The sequence below is a fragment of the Globicephala melas genome, chromosome 8 (assembly GCF_963455315.2).
Source record: "Globicephala melas chromosome 8, mGloMel1.2, whole genome shotgun sequence".
NCBI lineage: Eukaryota > Metazoa > Chordata > Mammalia > Artiodactyla > Delphinidae > Globicephala > Globicephala melas.
In genome coordinates this window covers 55,503,087-55,516,198 of record NC_083321.1, presented here as the reverse complement: position 1 = coordinate 55,516,198, position 13,112 = coordinate 55,503,087, and the positions used below count along the sequence as shown (strand labels likewise).

The 13,112-nt window shown below is 42.5% G+C and overlaps 1 protein-coding gene across 13 annotated transcripts in view; it reads left to right on the top strand.

Annotated features, from left to right (window-relative positions):
• Window positions 1-13,112, top strand: part of TENM4 (teneurin transmembrane protein 4) — a 739,976-nt gene that overhangs the window by 707,658 nt on the left and 19,206 nt on the right. For all 13 annotated transcript variants that reach the window (XR_009564930.1, XM_060303774.1, XM_060303773.1 and 10 more), the window contains 2 exons: window positions 1,271-1,443; window positions 11,715-11,950. Coding sequence is in view for 12 of the 13 variants with exons in the window: in XM_060303774.1 (XP_060159757.1) it covers window positions 1,271-1,443; window positions 11,715-11,950 (409 nt within the window). In the remaining variant the exon portion in view is untranslated. The remainder of the gene's footprint in view (window positions 1-1,270; window positions 1,444-11,714; window positions 11,951-13,112) is intronic.

The window sequence follows — 13,112 nt, the reverse complement described above, 5'->3', positions numbered from 1 at the left end:
AAAAGCCCAGTGGGAGACCCAGAGTACACGAGGGAGACGTATACAGCTGAACCCACGCTATAAGCTCGAGCCTGAGCAGAAGTCAGAAATACTGGCGTCTGGGTGAAGAACTTTTTCCCCATTCGCACGCAAGGGCAAAAAGGCTCTTTAAAACCTACCTTTTTACACTTCAGCCTCCCGTAATTAGGAAATGTCAGTAGCCCGCTCCCCGCTCTCTCCCAATTACTCTGCAGCAGGTAAGAGAGCACACATGATGGATACTTGCAAATAGACAGTACGGAAATGCTCCCTGAAGACGGAGCATCAAGTGGTGGCTTGGAAGCAGACAGAGCTGAGTCTGAATTTCGACTCTACCACACTTAGCTGTGTGACCTTGAGCAGGTGACCTCACTTTTCTGAGCCTCCTCCAAAAAGGAGCTAACATGTACCTTTTAGACTAGTTGTGAAGATTAAATGAAAGAATGTATGAGCATTGTGCGACTAGCACCATACCTGAACAATATGAACGCCATGGTGTAGGTGGTGAATAATTTTAGGTATTTCTTTTAGTCTCATCAGGAGAATGGGAAAGAGAATTAAGATTCAATTAGGATGCGTCAGAAAGACCACCCCAGAGTGAAGCTGTGAGTTTTGAGTGCCACAGATACATAGCTGCTTGGTGCCAGATGTGAAGAAACCTAGATGTGAAGGGGTTGCTAGAGCCCATCTGTCTAGCCTGCTTATGTGGCAGCAGAATCCTGGTTGGAATTCAAAGTCCCCTTTTCCCAGGATCTGTAGCTTCCTGGATTAGGGTTAGGGTTATCTCCAGTGCTGCTCAGAAGAAACCTACAGTTCCTGGGGGCAGGGAGGGGGGTGCGGGCGGCGGTTGAGCCAGTATTCAAGCAAGCAGTTTGACTGCTCGCCTCTGGGAGTCACCCAGCTCTAAGACTCTGGGTCTCATATGGGCACCATCATCTCACCCTTCGTGGGCGACATAGTGACAGGGCACTTCCACATCTTGCTCACAGGAATCCTGGGTGGTGGGTAGGGCAGGGGTTATCATCTCCACTCTACGGAATTAGGAAAGCAAGATTCAGAGAGGTAAGTTGTTTGCCTACAGTTGAATATCAGCGGGTGGAGTGGTGTCCAAAGAGGTGCAGGAGACGTGGAAATGTATGTGACCAGAAAGAAAAGCAGAACATGCAAAACCATGGCATAAGGTAGAACTTGCCAAGTTCCAGCAATGGCACAATTATATTTCTGTTACTCAGAGCCACCCCTTGGATTTCAGGTACGACAGCTTTGGGCGCCTGACCAATGTGACCTTCCCTACTGGCCAGGTGAGCAGTTTCCGAAGTGATACAGACAGCTCAGTGCATGTCCGGGTAGAGACATCCAGCAAGGACGATGTCACCATAACCACCAACCTGTCTGCCTCAGGTGCCTTCTACACACTGCTGCAAGGTAAGCCAGGTGGGGGCTTGGGGGCTTGGAGACCATGGGGTGGGGAGACCCCTTTGAAAGAGGATGACACAAGAAACAAGCTGCTACTGCAGCTGCCCAAGAACAGAAAAGCATAACAACTGGTTTCTCTCTGTATTGCCACCTAATTTGCAAAACACACCAGCCTGAGCCCTGTAAATTCTCTCCCTCAAGCTTCAGAGTAATATTTCATTGTCTCATTCCATTATCAGCAGAACAAAGGGTAGAGAATCCATTAGCTGCTAATCCAGGTGACCTCGCTATCCTGCCATTCTAAGGGCTCCCGGATTAAAGACTAACTCTCACTCTGGTGCAGATGAGGACAAGGGACAAGAATAATTACACCTAATTATGAAAGGGATTTGGGCGTGGAGAAGGCCTCCCTGAATCTCAGGTGAGAGCGCTTTGTTACTCTCCTAGGATTCTATAAAGAAGAGCCCCTTCTCTGTGTCCATCAAATAATCCCTGATATAAGTTGATCTTTTAGCTTCAGATAAATCACGAGGATGAAACCTCGCTGTGAACTGTCTGCCTCAGTTGTTCTCATGGTCCCTGGTGACCCAGAATGGACCTTGCAGCTTTGTTGGACTTAGTAAGCATGAGAAAAAAGAAGCCATCACTAGGGAAAGCCTTGCTTGATGTTTTTTCCCAGCCTCCAGATAGCTTTCCATACTCCCAAAAGCTTTGACACAAAGTAGTAAAAACAGCCTTGGCCTGGGATTCAGAGTCCCAAATTCTAGTCCTAACTCTGCCACCCCATCACCATGGCCCTCAAGTTTCTACTCTGGGAAAAGAAAGCAAGTTGAAGCCACATTGAATGGTGCAGGGCAGTGCAAAGAGCAGCAGTTCTAGGGCAGACACACTGGGACCCCTGTGCCTACTATACCAGCTCCAACCTGTGTGAATTGGGTGGAGTCACTCTTCTCCAATCCTCAGTTTCTGGGTCTGGGAAATGGGGCTGAATTACAATTCCTGCTTCCTAGGTTTGCTCAGACAATTTCTTTCTTTTATTTTTTTTTACTCTTTCAATTTCCAATTTTTTTTGAATTTTATTTTATTTTTTTATACAACAGGTTCTTATTAGTTATCTACTTTATACATATTAGTGTAGACATGTCAATCCCAATCTCCCAATTCATCACACCACCACCCCTACCCCCCCGCCACTTTCCCCCCTTGGTATCCATACGTTTGGTCTCTACATCTGTGTCTCTATTTCTGCCCTGCAGACTAGTTCATCTGTAGCATTTTTCTATGTTCCACATATATGTGTTAATATACGATATTTGTTTTTCTCTTTCTGACTTATTTCACTCTGTATGACAGTCTCTAGATCCATCCACGTCTCTACAAATGACCCAATTTTGTTCCTTTTTTATGGCTGAGTAATATTCCATTGTACATATGTACCACATCTTTATCCGTTTGACAGTCGATGGGCATTTAGGTTGCTCCCATGTCCTGGCTATTGTAAATAGTGCTTCAACGAACATTGGGGGCATGTGTCTTTTTGAGTTATGGTTTTCTCTGGGTATATGCCCAGTAGTGGGATTGCTGGGTCATATGGTAATTCTATTTTTAGTTTTTTTAAGGAACTTCCATACTGTTCTCCATAGTGGCTGTATCAATTTAGATTCCCACCAACAGTGCAAGAGGGTTCTCTTTTGTCCACACCCTCTCCAGCATTTGTTGTTTGTAGATTTTCTGATGATGCCCATTCTAACTGGTGTGAGGTGGTATCTCATTGTAGTTTAGATTTGCATTTCTCTAATAATTAGTGATGTTGAGCAGATTTTCATGTGCTTCTTGGCCATCTGTATGTCTTCTTTGGAGAAATGTCTATTTAGGTCTTCTGCCCATTTTTTGATTGGGTTGTTTGTTTTTTTAATATTGAGCTGCATGGGCTGTTTATATGTTTTAGAGATTAATCCTTTGTCCGTTGATTCACTTGCAAATAATTTCTCTCATTCTGAGGGTTGTCCTTTCGTCTTGTTTATAGTTTCCTTTGCTATGCAAAAGCTTTTAAGTTTCATTAGGTCACCTTTGTTTATTTTTGTTTTTATTTCCATTACTCTAGGAGGCAGATCAAAAAAGATCTTGCTGTGATTTATGTTAAAAAGCGTTCTTCCTTTTTTTTCCTCTAAGAGTTTTATAGTGTCCAGTCTTACATTTAGGTCTCTAATCCATTTTGAGTTTACTTTTGTGTATGGTGGTAGGGAGTGTTCTAATTTCATTCTTTTGCATGTAGCTGTCCACTTTTCTCAGCACCACTTATTGAGGAGACTGTCTTTTCTCCATTATATATCCTTGCCTCCTTTGTCATAGATTAGTTGACCATATAGGTGCATGGGTTTATCTCTGGGCTTTCTATCCTGTTCCATTGATCTGTAATTCTGTTTTTGTGCCAGTACCATATTGTCTTGATGACTGTAGCTTTGTAGTATAGTCTGAAGACAGGGAGCCTGATTCCTCCGGCTCCAGTTTTTTCCCTCAAGACCACTTTGGCTATTTGGGGTCTTTTGTGTCTCCATACAAATTTTAAGATTTTTTGTTCTAGTTCTATAAAAAATGCCATTGGTAATTTGATAGGAATTGCATTGAATCTGTAGATTGCTTTGGGTAGTGTAGTCATTTTCACAATATTGGTTCTTCCAATCCAAGAATATGGTATATCTCTCTATCTGTTGGTATCAACTTTAATTTCTTTCATCAGTGCCTTCTCGTTTTCTGCATACAGGTCTTTTGTCTCCCTAGGTAGGTTTATTCCTAGGTATTTTATTATTTTTGTTGCAATGGTAAATGGGAGTGTTTCTTTCATTTCTCTTTCAGATTTTTCATCATTAGTGTATAAGAATGCAAGAGATGTCTGTGCATTAATTTTGTATCCTGCAACTTTACCAAATTCACTGATTAGCTCTAGTAGTTTTCTGGTGGCATCTTTAGAATTCTCTATGTATAGTATCATGTCATCTGCAAACAGTGACAGTTTTACTTCTTCTTTTCCAGTTTGTATTCCTTTTATTTCTTTTTCTTCTCTGATTGCTGTGGCTAGGACTTCCAAAACTATGTTGAATAATAGTGGTGAGAGTGGACATACTTGTCTTGTTCCTGATCTTAGAGGAAATGCTTTCAGTTTTTCACCATTGAGAATGATGTTTGCTGTGGGTTTGTCATATATGGCCTTTATTATGTTGAGGTAGTTTCCCTCTATGCCCACTTTCTGGAGAGTTTTTATCATAAATGGGTGTTGAATTTTGTCGAAAGCTTTTTCTGCATCTACTGAGATGATCATATGGTTTTACTTCTTCAATTTGTTAACATGGGTATCACATTGATTGATTTGCGTATATTGAAGAATCCTTGCATCCCTGGGATAAATCCCACTTGATCATGGTGTATGATCCTTTTAATGTGCTGTTGGATTCTGTTTGCTAGTATTTTGTTGGGGATTTTTGCATCTATATTCATGAGTGATATTGGTCTGTAATTTTCTTTTTTTGTAGTATCTCTGTCTGGTTTGGTATCAGGTTGATGGTGGCCTCATAGAATGAGTTTGGGAGTGATCCTTCCTCTGCAGTTTTTTGGAAGAGTTTGAGAAGGATGGGTAGCTCTTCTCTAAATGTTTGATAGAATTCACCTGTGAAGCCATCTGGTCCTGGACTTCTGTTTGTTGGAAGATTTTTAATCACAGTTTCAATTTCATTACTTGTGATTTGTCTGTTCGTGTTTTCTATTTCTTCCTGGTTCAGTCTTGGAAGGTTATACCTTTCTAAGAATTTCTCCATTTCTTCCAGGTTGTCCATTTTATTGGCATAGAGTTGCTTGTAGTAGTCTCTTAGGATGCTTTGTATTTCTGCGGTGTCTGCTGTAACTTCTCCTTTTTCATTTCTAATTTTATTGATTTGAGTCCTCTCCCTGTTTTTCTTGATGAGTCTGGCTAATGGTTAATCAATTTTGTTTATCTTCTCAAAGAATCAGCTTTTAGTTTTATTGATCTTTGCTATTATTTTCTTTGTTTCTATTTCATTTATTTCTGCTGTGATCTTTATGATTTCTTTCCTTCTACTAATTTTGGGTTTTGTTTGTTCCTCTTTCTCTAGTTCCTTTAGGTGTAAGGTTAGATTGTTTATTTGAGATGTTTGTTGTTTCTTGAGGTAGGATTTATTGCTATAAACTTTCCTCTTAGAACTGCTTTTGCCTCATCACATAGGTTTTTGATTGTCGTGTTTTCATTTTCATTTGTCTCTAGGTATTTTTTGATTTCCTCTTTGATTTCTTCAGTGATCTCTTGGTTATTTAGTAACGTATTGTTTAGCCTCCATGTGCTTTTGTTTTTTATGTTTTTTTTCCCTTTAATTGATTTCTAATCTCATAGCGTTGTGGTCAGAGAAGATGCTTGATATGATTTCAATTTTCTTAAATTGACTGAGGCTTGATTTGTGACCCAAGATGTGATCTATCCTGGAGAATGTTCCGTGCACACTTGAGAAGAAAGTGTAATCTGCTGTTTTTGGATGGAATGTCCTATAAATATCAATTAAATCTATCTGGTCTATTGCATCATTTAAAGCTTGTGTTTCCTTATTAATTTTCTGTTTGGATGATCTATCCATTGGTGTAAGTGAGGTGTCCCCCAGTATTATTGTGTTACTGTCAATTTCCCCTTTTAGAGCTGTTAGCAGTTGCCTTATGTATTGAGATGCTCCTATGTTGGGTGCATATATATTTATAATTGTTATATCTTCTTGGATTGATCCCTTGATCATTATGTAGTGTCCTTCCTTGTCTCTTGTAACATTCTTTATTTTAAAGTCTATTTTATCTGATATGAGTATTGCTATTCCATCTTTCTTTTGATTTCCATTTGCATGGAATATCTTGTTCCATCCCCTCACTTTCAGTCTGTATGTGTTCCTAGGTCTGAAGTGGGTCTCTTGTAGACAGCATATTTATGGGTCTTGTTTTTGTATCCATTCAGCGAGCTTGTGTCTTTTGGTTGGAGCATTTAATCCATTCACATTTAAGGTAATTATCGATATGTATGTTCCTATTACCGTTTTCTTAATTGTTTTCGTTTGTTTTTGTAGGTCCTTTTCTTCTCTTGTGTTTCCCACTTAGAGAAGTTCCTTTAGCATTGGTTGGGGAGCTGCTTTGGTGGTGCTGAATTCTTTTAGCTTTTGCTTGTCTGTAAAACTTTTGATTTCTCTGTCGAATCTGAATGAGATCCTTGCTGGGTAGAGTAATCTTGGTTGTAGGTTTTTGCCTTTCATCACTTTAAATATGTCATGCCACTCCCTTCTGGCTTGTAGAGCTTCTGCTGAGAAATCAGCTGTTAACCTTATGGGAGTTCCCTTTTATGTTATTTGTCGTTTTTCCCTTGTTGCTGTCAATAATTTTTCTTTGTCCTTAATTTTTGCCAGTTTGATTACTGTGTGTCTCGGCGTGTTTCTCCTCGGGCTTATCCTGCCTGGGACTCTCTGCGCTTCCTGGACTTGGGCATCTATTTCCTTTCCCATGTCAGGGATGTTTTCGTCTATAGTCTCTTCAAATATTGTCTCGGGTCCTTTCTCTCTCTCCTCCTTCTGGGACCCCTATAATGTGAATGTTGTTGCGTTTAATGTTGTCCCAGAGGTCTCTTAGGCTGTCTTCATTTCTTTTCATTCTTTTTTCCTTAGTCTGTTCTGCAGCAGTTCATTCCACCATTCTCTCTTCCAGGTCACTTATCCATTTTTCTGCCTCAGTTATTCTGCTATTGATTCCTTGTAGTGTATTTTTCATTTCAGTTATTTTATTGTTCATCTCTGTTTGTTTGTTCTTTAATTCTTCTAGGTCTTTGTTAAACATTCCTTGCATCTTCTCGATCTATGCCTCCATTCTTTTTCTGAGGTCCTGGATCATCTTCACTATCATTATTCTGAATTCTTTTTCTGGAAGGTTGCCTATCTCCACTTCATTTAGTTGTTTTTCTGGGGTTTTATCTTGTTCCTTCATCTGGTACATAGCCCTTTGCCTTTTCATCTTGTCTATCTTTCTGTGAATGTGGTTTTTATTCCACAGGCTGCAGGATTGTAGTTCTTGCTTCTGCTGTCTGCCCTCTGGTGGATGAGGCTGTCTAAGAGGCTTGTGCAAGTTTCCTGATGGGAGGGACTGGTGGTGGGTAGAGCTGGGTATTGCTCTGGTGGGCAGAGCTCAGTAAAATTTTAATCGCTTGACTGCTTAGGGGTGGGGCTGGGTTCCCTCCTTGTTGGTTGTTTGGCCTGAGGCAACCCAACACTGGAGCCTACCTGGGTTCTTTGGTGGGACCAGTGGCGGACTCTGGGAGGACTCACACCAAGGAGTACTTCCCAGAACTTCTGCTGCCAGTGTCCTTGTACTCACGGTGAGACACAGCCACCCACCGCCTCTGCAGGAGACCCTCCAACACTAGCAGGTAGGTCTGGTTCAGTCTCCTATGGGGTCACTGCTCCTTCCCCTGGGTCCCGATGCACACACTACTTTGTGTGTGCCCTCCAAGAGTGGAGTCTCTCTTTCCACCAGTCCTGTCAAAGTCCTGCAATCAAGTTCCGCTAGCCTTCAAAGTCTGATTCTCTAGGAATTCCTCCTCCCGTTGCTGGACCCCCAGGTTGGGAAGCCTGATGTGGGGCTCAGAACCTTCACTCCAGTGGGTGGCCTTCTGTGGTATAATTATTCTCCAGTTTGTGAATCACCCACCCAGCAGTTATGGGATTTGATTTTATTGTGATTGCATCCCTCCGACTGTCTCATTGTGGCTTCTCCTTTGTCTTTGGATGTGGGGTATCTTTTTTGGTGAGTTCCAGTGTCTTCCTGTCGATGATTGTTCAGCAGTTAGTTGTGATTCCAGTGCTCTCGCAAGAGGGAGTGAGAACACGTCCTTCTACTCCACCATCTTGAACCAATCTCCTCTCAGACAGTTTCTTTAGACAATATACATAGAGTGACCAGCATGGGCCATGCACATAGTATTGCTTAGAAAGTACTTGTTGGATTAATTAATTAACAGGCATTTTGATTCACCGGAAGAAAGTAACCATATATTTTCACAACCATTTTTCTTCCCAAACGTGGTCCTGTGCCTTTACCAAAGCTCAAAGGACAATAGCAGTTCTCAGTCAAAGAAAGAGAAATCAAGCCCTGGAATTCCTTCCCCACCAAGCACCTTTAGCGATGGGTTGGGACAGACCCTAGGTGTTTATGCTCTGGCTGGTTATTGGCAAGAAAAGGTACCAGTTCCAAACCAGCCAGGGTTCTGCCTGACCAAGAACAGCAGTGCAGCTGATGACATGCAGACATCGTATCCTTCAAGCCTGTTTTCTTCCCTGTGGTTAAGAATTGTCTCCTCTGCTCCATACGTCTAAGCCGGCTTTCAGCATTTTTCTCAAAAGTTAATGCAGGCCTTCCAATATTTAGACAACTTTTTGAATTCAGAAGTGCCACATCTCCTCAGTTTTAAAATGTACCATCGATTTAATAACTTTTCAGGTGGGGAGGGTGGGGAGAGACACTGCTCAAAATCCATACAAGGACTTAAGACACATTGCAATTTCAGAAACACTAAAACGTGAAAAGGAAAAGTACGTCTCAGTATCCAGGAAACGTGGTACCTCTTTTTCTCCTTTGGGACCTGTGCCAAGCTCTCATTTCGTACCAGGCTCAGATCCTCAGTTTTGCAGCCACCTCAGTAGCGTCTTCGTGAAAAGCTCTTTTGGTTTCATCTTACGTCTGAACTATGGGAAGAATAAGAAGTAGCTACTAATGAACAACAGCCTTGGGAAGTCACAGCTCCCATTAAACCGGGATCGTTTGAGATGGGCCTCGACAGATGCTGCTCCATCCAAAGTCACCATTAAAGGACATTATGTAGATTCAGCAAGGAGCAGCTTCAGAAGATAAATTGACACCGGCCTTTTCACTGTTCAAAGGAAGTAAAATACAGATTGTCAGTGAATGATGCATAGCAAGTTTGAGGCAGATTGTAGAATTCTGCGTGCGCGAGAGAGAAAGGGAGAAAGGTGGGGGCAGGGGGGTGGGAGAGAGAGAGGCTGATCTGATGCCATCCTAGCAGGGAAGATTCAGTGAGGGTTACCTACAAAAACCACATCCTTATTGCTTGACATAGCCTAGTATATATCTAGTTCCATCCAGCAAATATTTACTGAGCACATGCAATAATAATAATGATAGCTAATATTTTGAGCACTTAGTATGAAGTATATTTTTAGTGTTTTACATTCATCATCCTTTTTAATCCTCACAACAACCTTCTGAGATATTATTAATATCTCCATTTTCCAGATGAAGATAATAGGCATTGAGAGGTTAAGTAGCTTATCCAAAGTCACCCAACTAGTAGGGTATTTGGACCCAGACAAATACGCTCTAGAAAACATTCTGTTAAGCACTGATCTAAAAGTAAGGGGGACCTATTGAAGGACCACGATCGGTACTAGAAAAGTTCACTCTGACAGGCGTGTGAAATGGGGCGGTGAAGATAGAGGAGAGATGACTAGAGATAGATGTGACAGTGACCAGCACAGTGCCAGGCACACACAACTAGTAATAGCTAACGTTTACGTAACACACACTAGATGTGCAGTACTGCTCTCAGCTCTTCATATTCATCTTCCTGCTTACTCCTGTGAGGTAACAGTACAATTAGTATCCCCAGTGTACAGATGAAGAAACAGAGGCATGAGAGCTTAAGGAATTTGCCCAAGGTCTTGCAGGAAGAGAGCAGCAGAGCTGGGACTTGAACCCAGGCAGCCTGGCTCCAGAGTCCACGCTCTTAATCTCTGTGCAATAGTGCCTTTCACGGTAGGCACTTAGGTATTTGAGAATTCATTCACTCACAGAGTGGTGAACCCCCCTACCCCTCAGCTGCAGGACCACTAATGAGACCAATAAAGAGGCTAAGGGAGGGGGAGGCATTTGTTCCAACCAGAGGAACAAGGGAAGCTTCTGGGAAGAGATGACGTTTAAGCAGAGTCTTGAAGGAAGGGCTTGGGCTAGCACTTATTAAGCATAGGGGCAGTGCAGGAGAAGCAACAGCAAGGAAGGGCAAGAGGCAGGTGACTGCGGCGCAAACTCAAATGTTTCCGTGTTTAGAAAAGAACACAGTGTGCATTTTACAGCTGAAATTTACTTTTTCTCCAGAAGGTTCTGTTAGCTAAAAATCCTAACCAAAATGTTTTAATCAGATTTAAAATTTCAAACTCAAGCCTGTTTTTAAATCATTGTCATATACACATATATGACATATACACACATATATGTATATATAACAGCAATTTAAAACATATATATATATATATATTTGGCATTCTGTCACTGATATACATATTGTACGTATTTTTCACCTTGTTGCAAAGAGCGTTATTACCCTAGTGGGAGAGGCTTAAAAATGTTCAACCCTGTGCTCTAGTAATCCTACATTTAGGAGTCTGTCTTGATTAAATAACTCCAAATGAAGACATTGATTTATCCAAAATGTGTATTTTTAAGAAAGATATAATTCACATACTATAACATCCACCCTATTAAAGAGTATAATTCAGCAGTTTTTAGCATATCTACAAAGTTGTACAACCGTTACCACTAATTCCAGAAATTTTTTTATCAGCTCCCAAAAGAAACCCCGTACCCATTAGCAACCACACCCCGTTCTCCCTTTCCCTCACTAATCTACTTTCTGTCTCTGTGAGTTGGCCTGTCCTGGGCATTTCATATACATGTACTGATGCGTACAATATCTGGCCTTTCGAGTCTGCCTTCTTTCACTTAGCATAATGTTTAGAATGTATTTATCTGCAGTGTTACCTGTAATTATGCAAAGCTGGAAATAATCAGAATATCTCTTTGAGGGCTGGTTAAATAAATTCTGGTATTTCCAGGCAATGGAATAACATGCAGTCATTAAGAAAAACATTTATGGAGATATTCAACGATATAATACAATGATCAGTGAAAAACCTCCGTAAGCAACCATTTTTAACTGTACATGTATTCAGAAATACCCTAAAATCTAGGAATATACCAAAATATTTACAGTGGTTTCCTTTGGGTATTGAACTCATGGACCTCCATGTATTTTCCTGGTTTTCTTCAATGACAGTGTTTTGTTTCTGTAGTCAGAAACATAAACACATTTAAACACCACACCGCTGCCTCTGCTGTACACACACCTCCCTCCATCCTCCACCCTCCTGAGCAGAGTCCATCCCTCTTGTCTCCCTCAGACCAGGTCCGCAACAGCTACTACATCGGGGCCGACGGCTCCCTGCGGCTGCTGTTGGCCAACGGCATGGAGGTGGCCCTGCAGACGGAGCCCCACCTGCTGGCCGGGACCGTCAACCCCACCGTGGGCAAGCGGAACGTCACGCTGCCCATCGACAACGGCCTCAACCTGGTGGAGTGGCGGCAGCGCAAGGAGCAGGCTCGCGGCCAGGTCACCGTCTTCGGGCGCCGGCTTCGGGTGAGCAAGGCCTCCAGCAGGTCTCAGCCCCTGGGGGTGGTTGGATCCTGGGGGGAAAGAAGGAGGAGGCATCTGAGAACTGGACTCTTCTTGAAACTGTCCCGGGGAGAAGGTGTTCCTGGGCCTCAGTTTCTTCATCTGCAAAGGGGAAAGTAAGTTAAGCGACTACCCCCAACAAGAGGCTCGTGTATCTTTTCAGTTGTGCTAGTGAAACGATCACTGGCTTTGATGTTAGTCAGGCTTCCGGCTTCTGTTATTCCCTGAGTGAATTTGGGCAGATCCGCAATCTCGTAAAGCCTCAATTTCATTATGCATAAGATGGGGGAGATCAAACCAATTTACAAGTCGCTACAAGGATTAGAAATAATACATAGAGTGCCCTATACAGAGTCTGGCACATAATAAGTGGTCAGTAATACCTATTCTAGTTGTCCTTTTATTGTTATTCTTATTACTGTTATTGTTACTACTGTTGCTAACATGTACCAAGAGTCAGTTTAGCTCTTTGGAACCTAAGCCACATTCTCCTTCCAGGCAGAGTTATCCTTCCTAAGACAGCAGAACGACCCCACCGTAGCTGTCACTGCCAGGGGGTTGGCATCTACAGTGTGGCATCTCAGAGCACTTCTCAGTGTGTGGACCAGCCCTTTTTCTGCCTGACTCCCATGTCTCTATAGTGTGGCCTCTGCCCCAGGGCCAGATTGCCCAGCTTCTTTTCCCTCCAACTTCAGATAGGAAGGCAATGGGGAGAGTGAAAACAGAGGACCCAGACCTGGCTTTCAGCACAGTGCCTTGCAGACCACAGGTGCTCCATGGAGACTTGCTGAGCTGCAGGGTACCACAGGACTGAGCCACATGCCCCTGACTCCTAAAAGCCACAGAAGCATCCTCATGCAACACGGCCAGCGCTGTCTTGAGCCCCCTGCCCTTTCTCACAAAGAAAGTTCACTTCAGCCCCTGATTCATGCATGGGATAACCAAGGTCCAGAGAGAAAAGGAATTTTTCCTGATTCACACAGCTGGGCAGCAGTAATGACTAGAAATAGGCACCCTGTCTCATAGTGTCATTCTCACAACAGATACAGAAACAGTAAGTTACTTATTCAATGTCACACAACTAGAGCCCAGACAACAAGGTTTCCTGTGTTCCTCAACAGTCAAG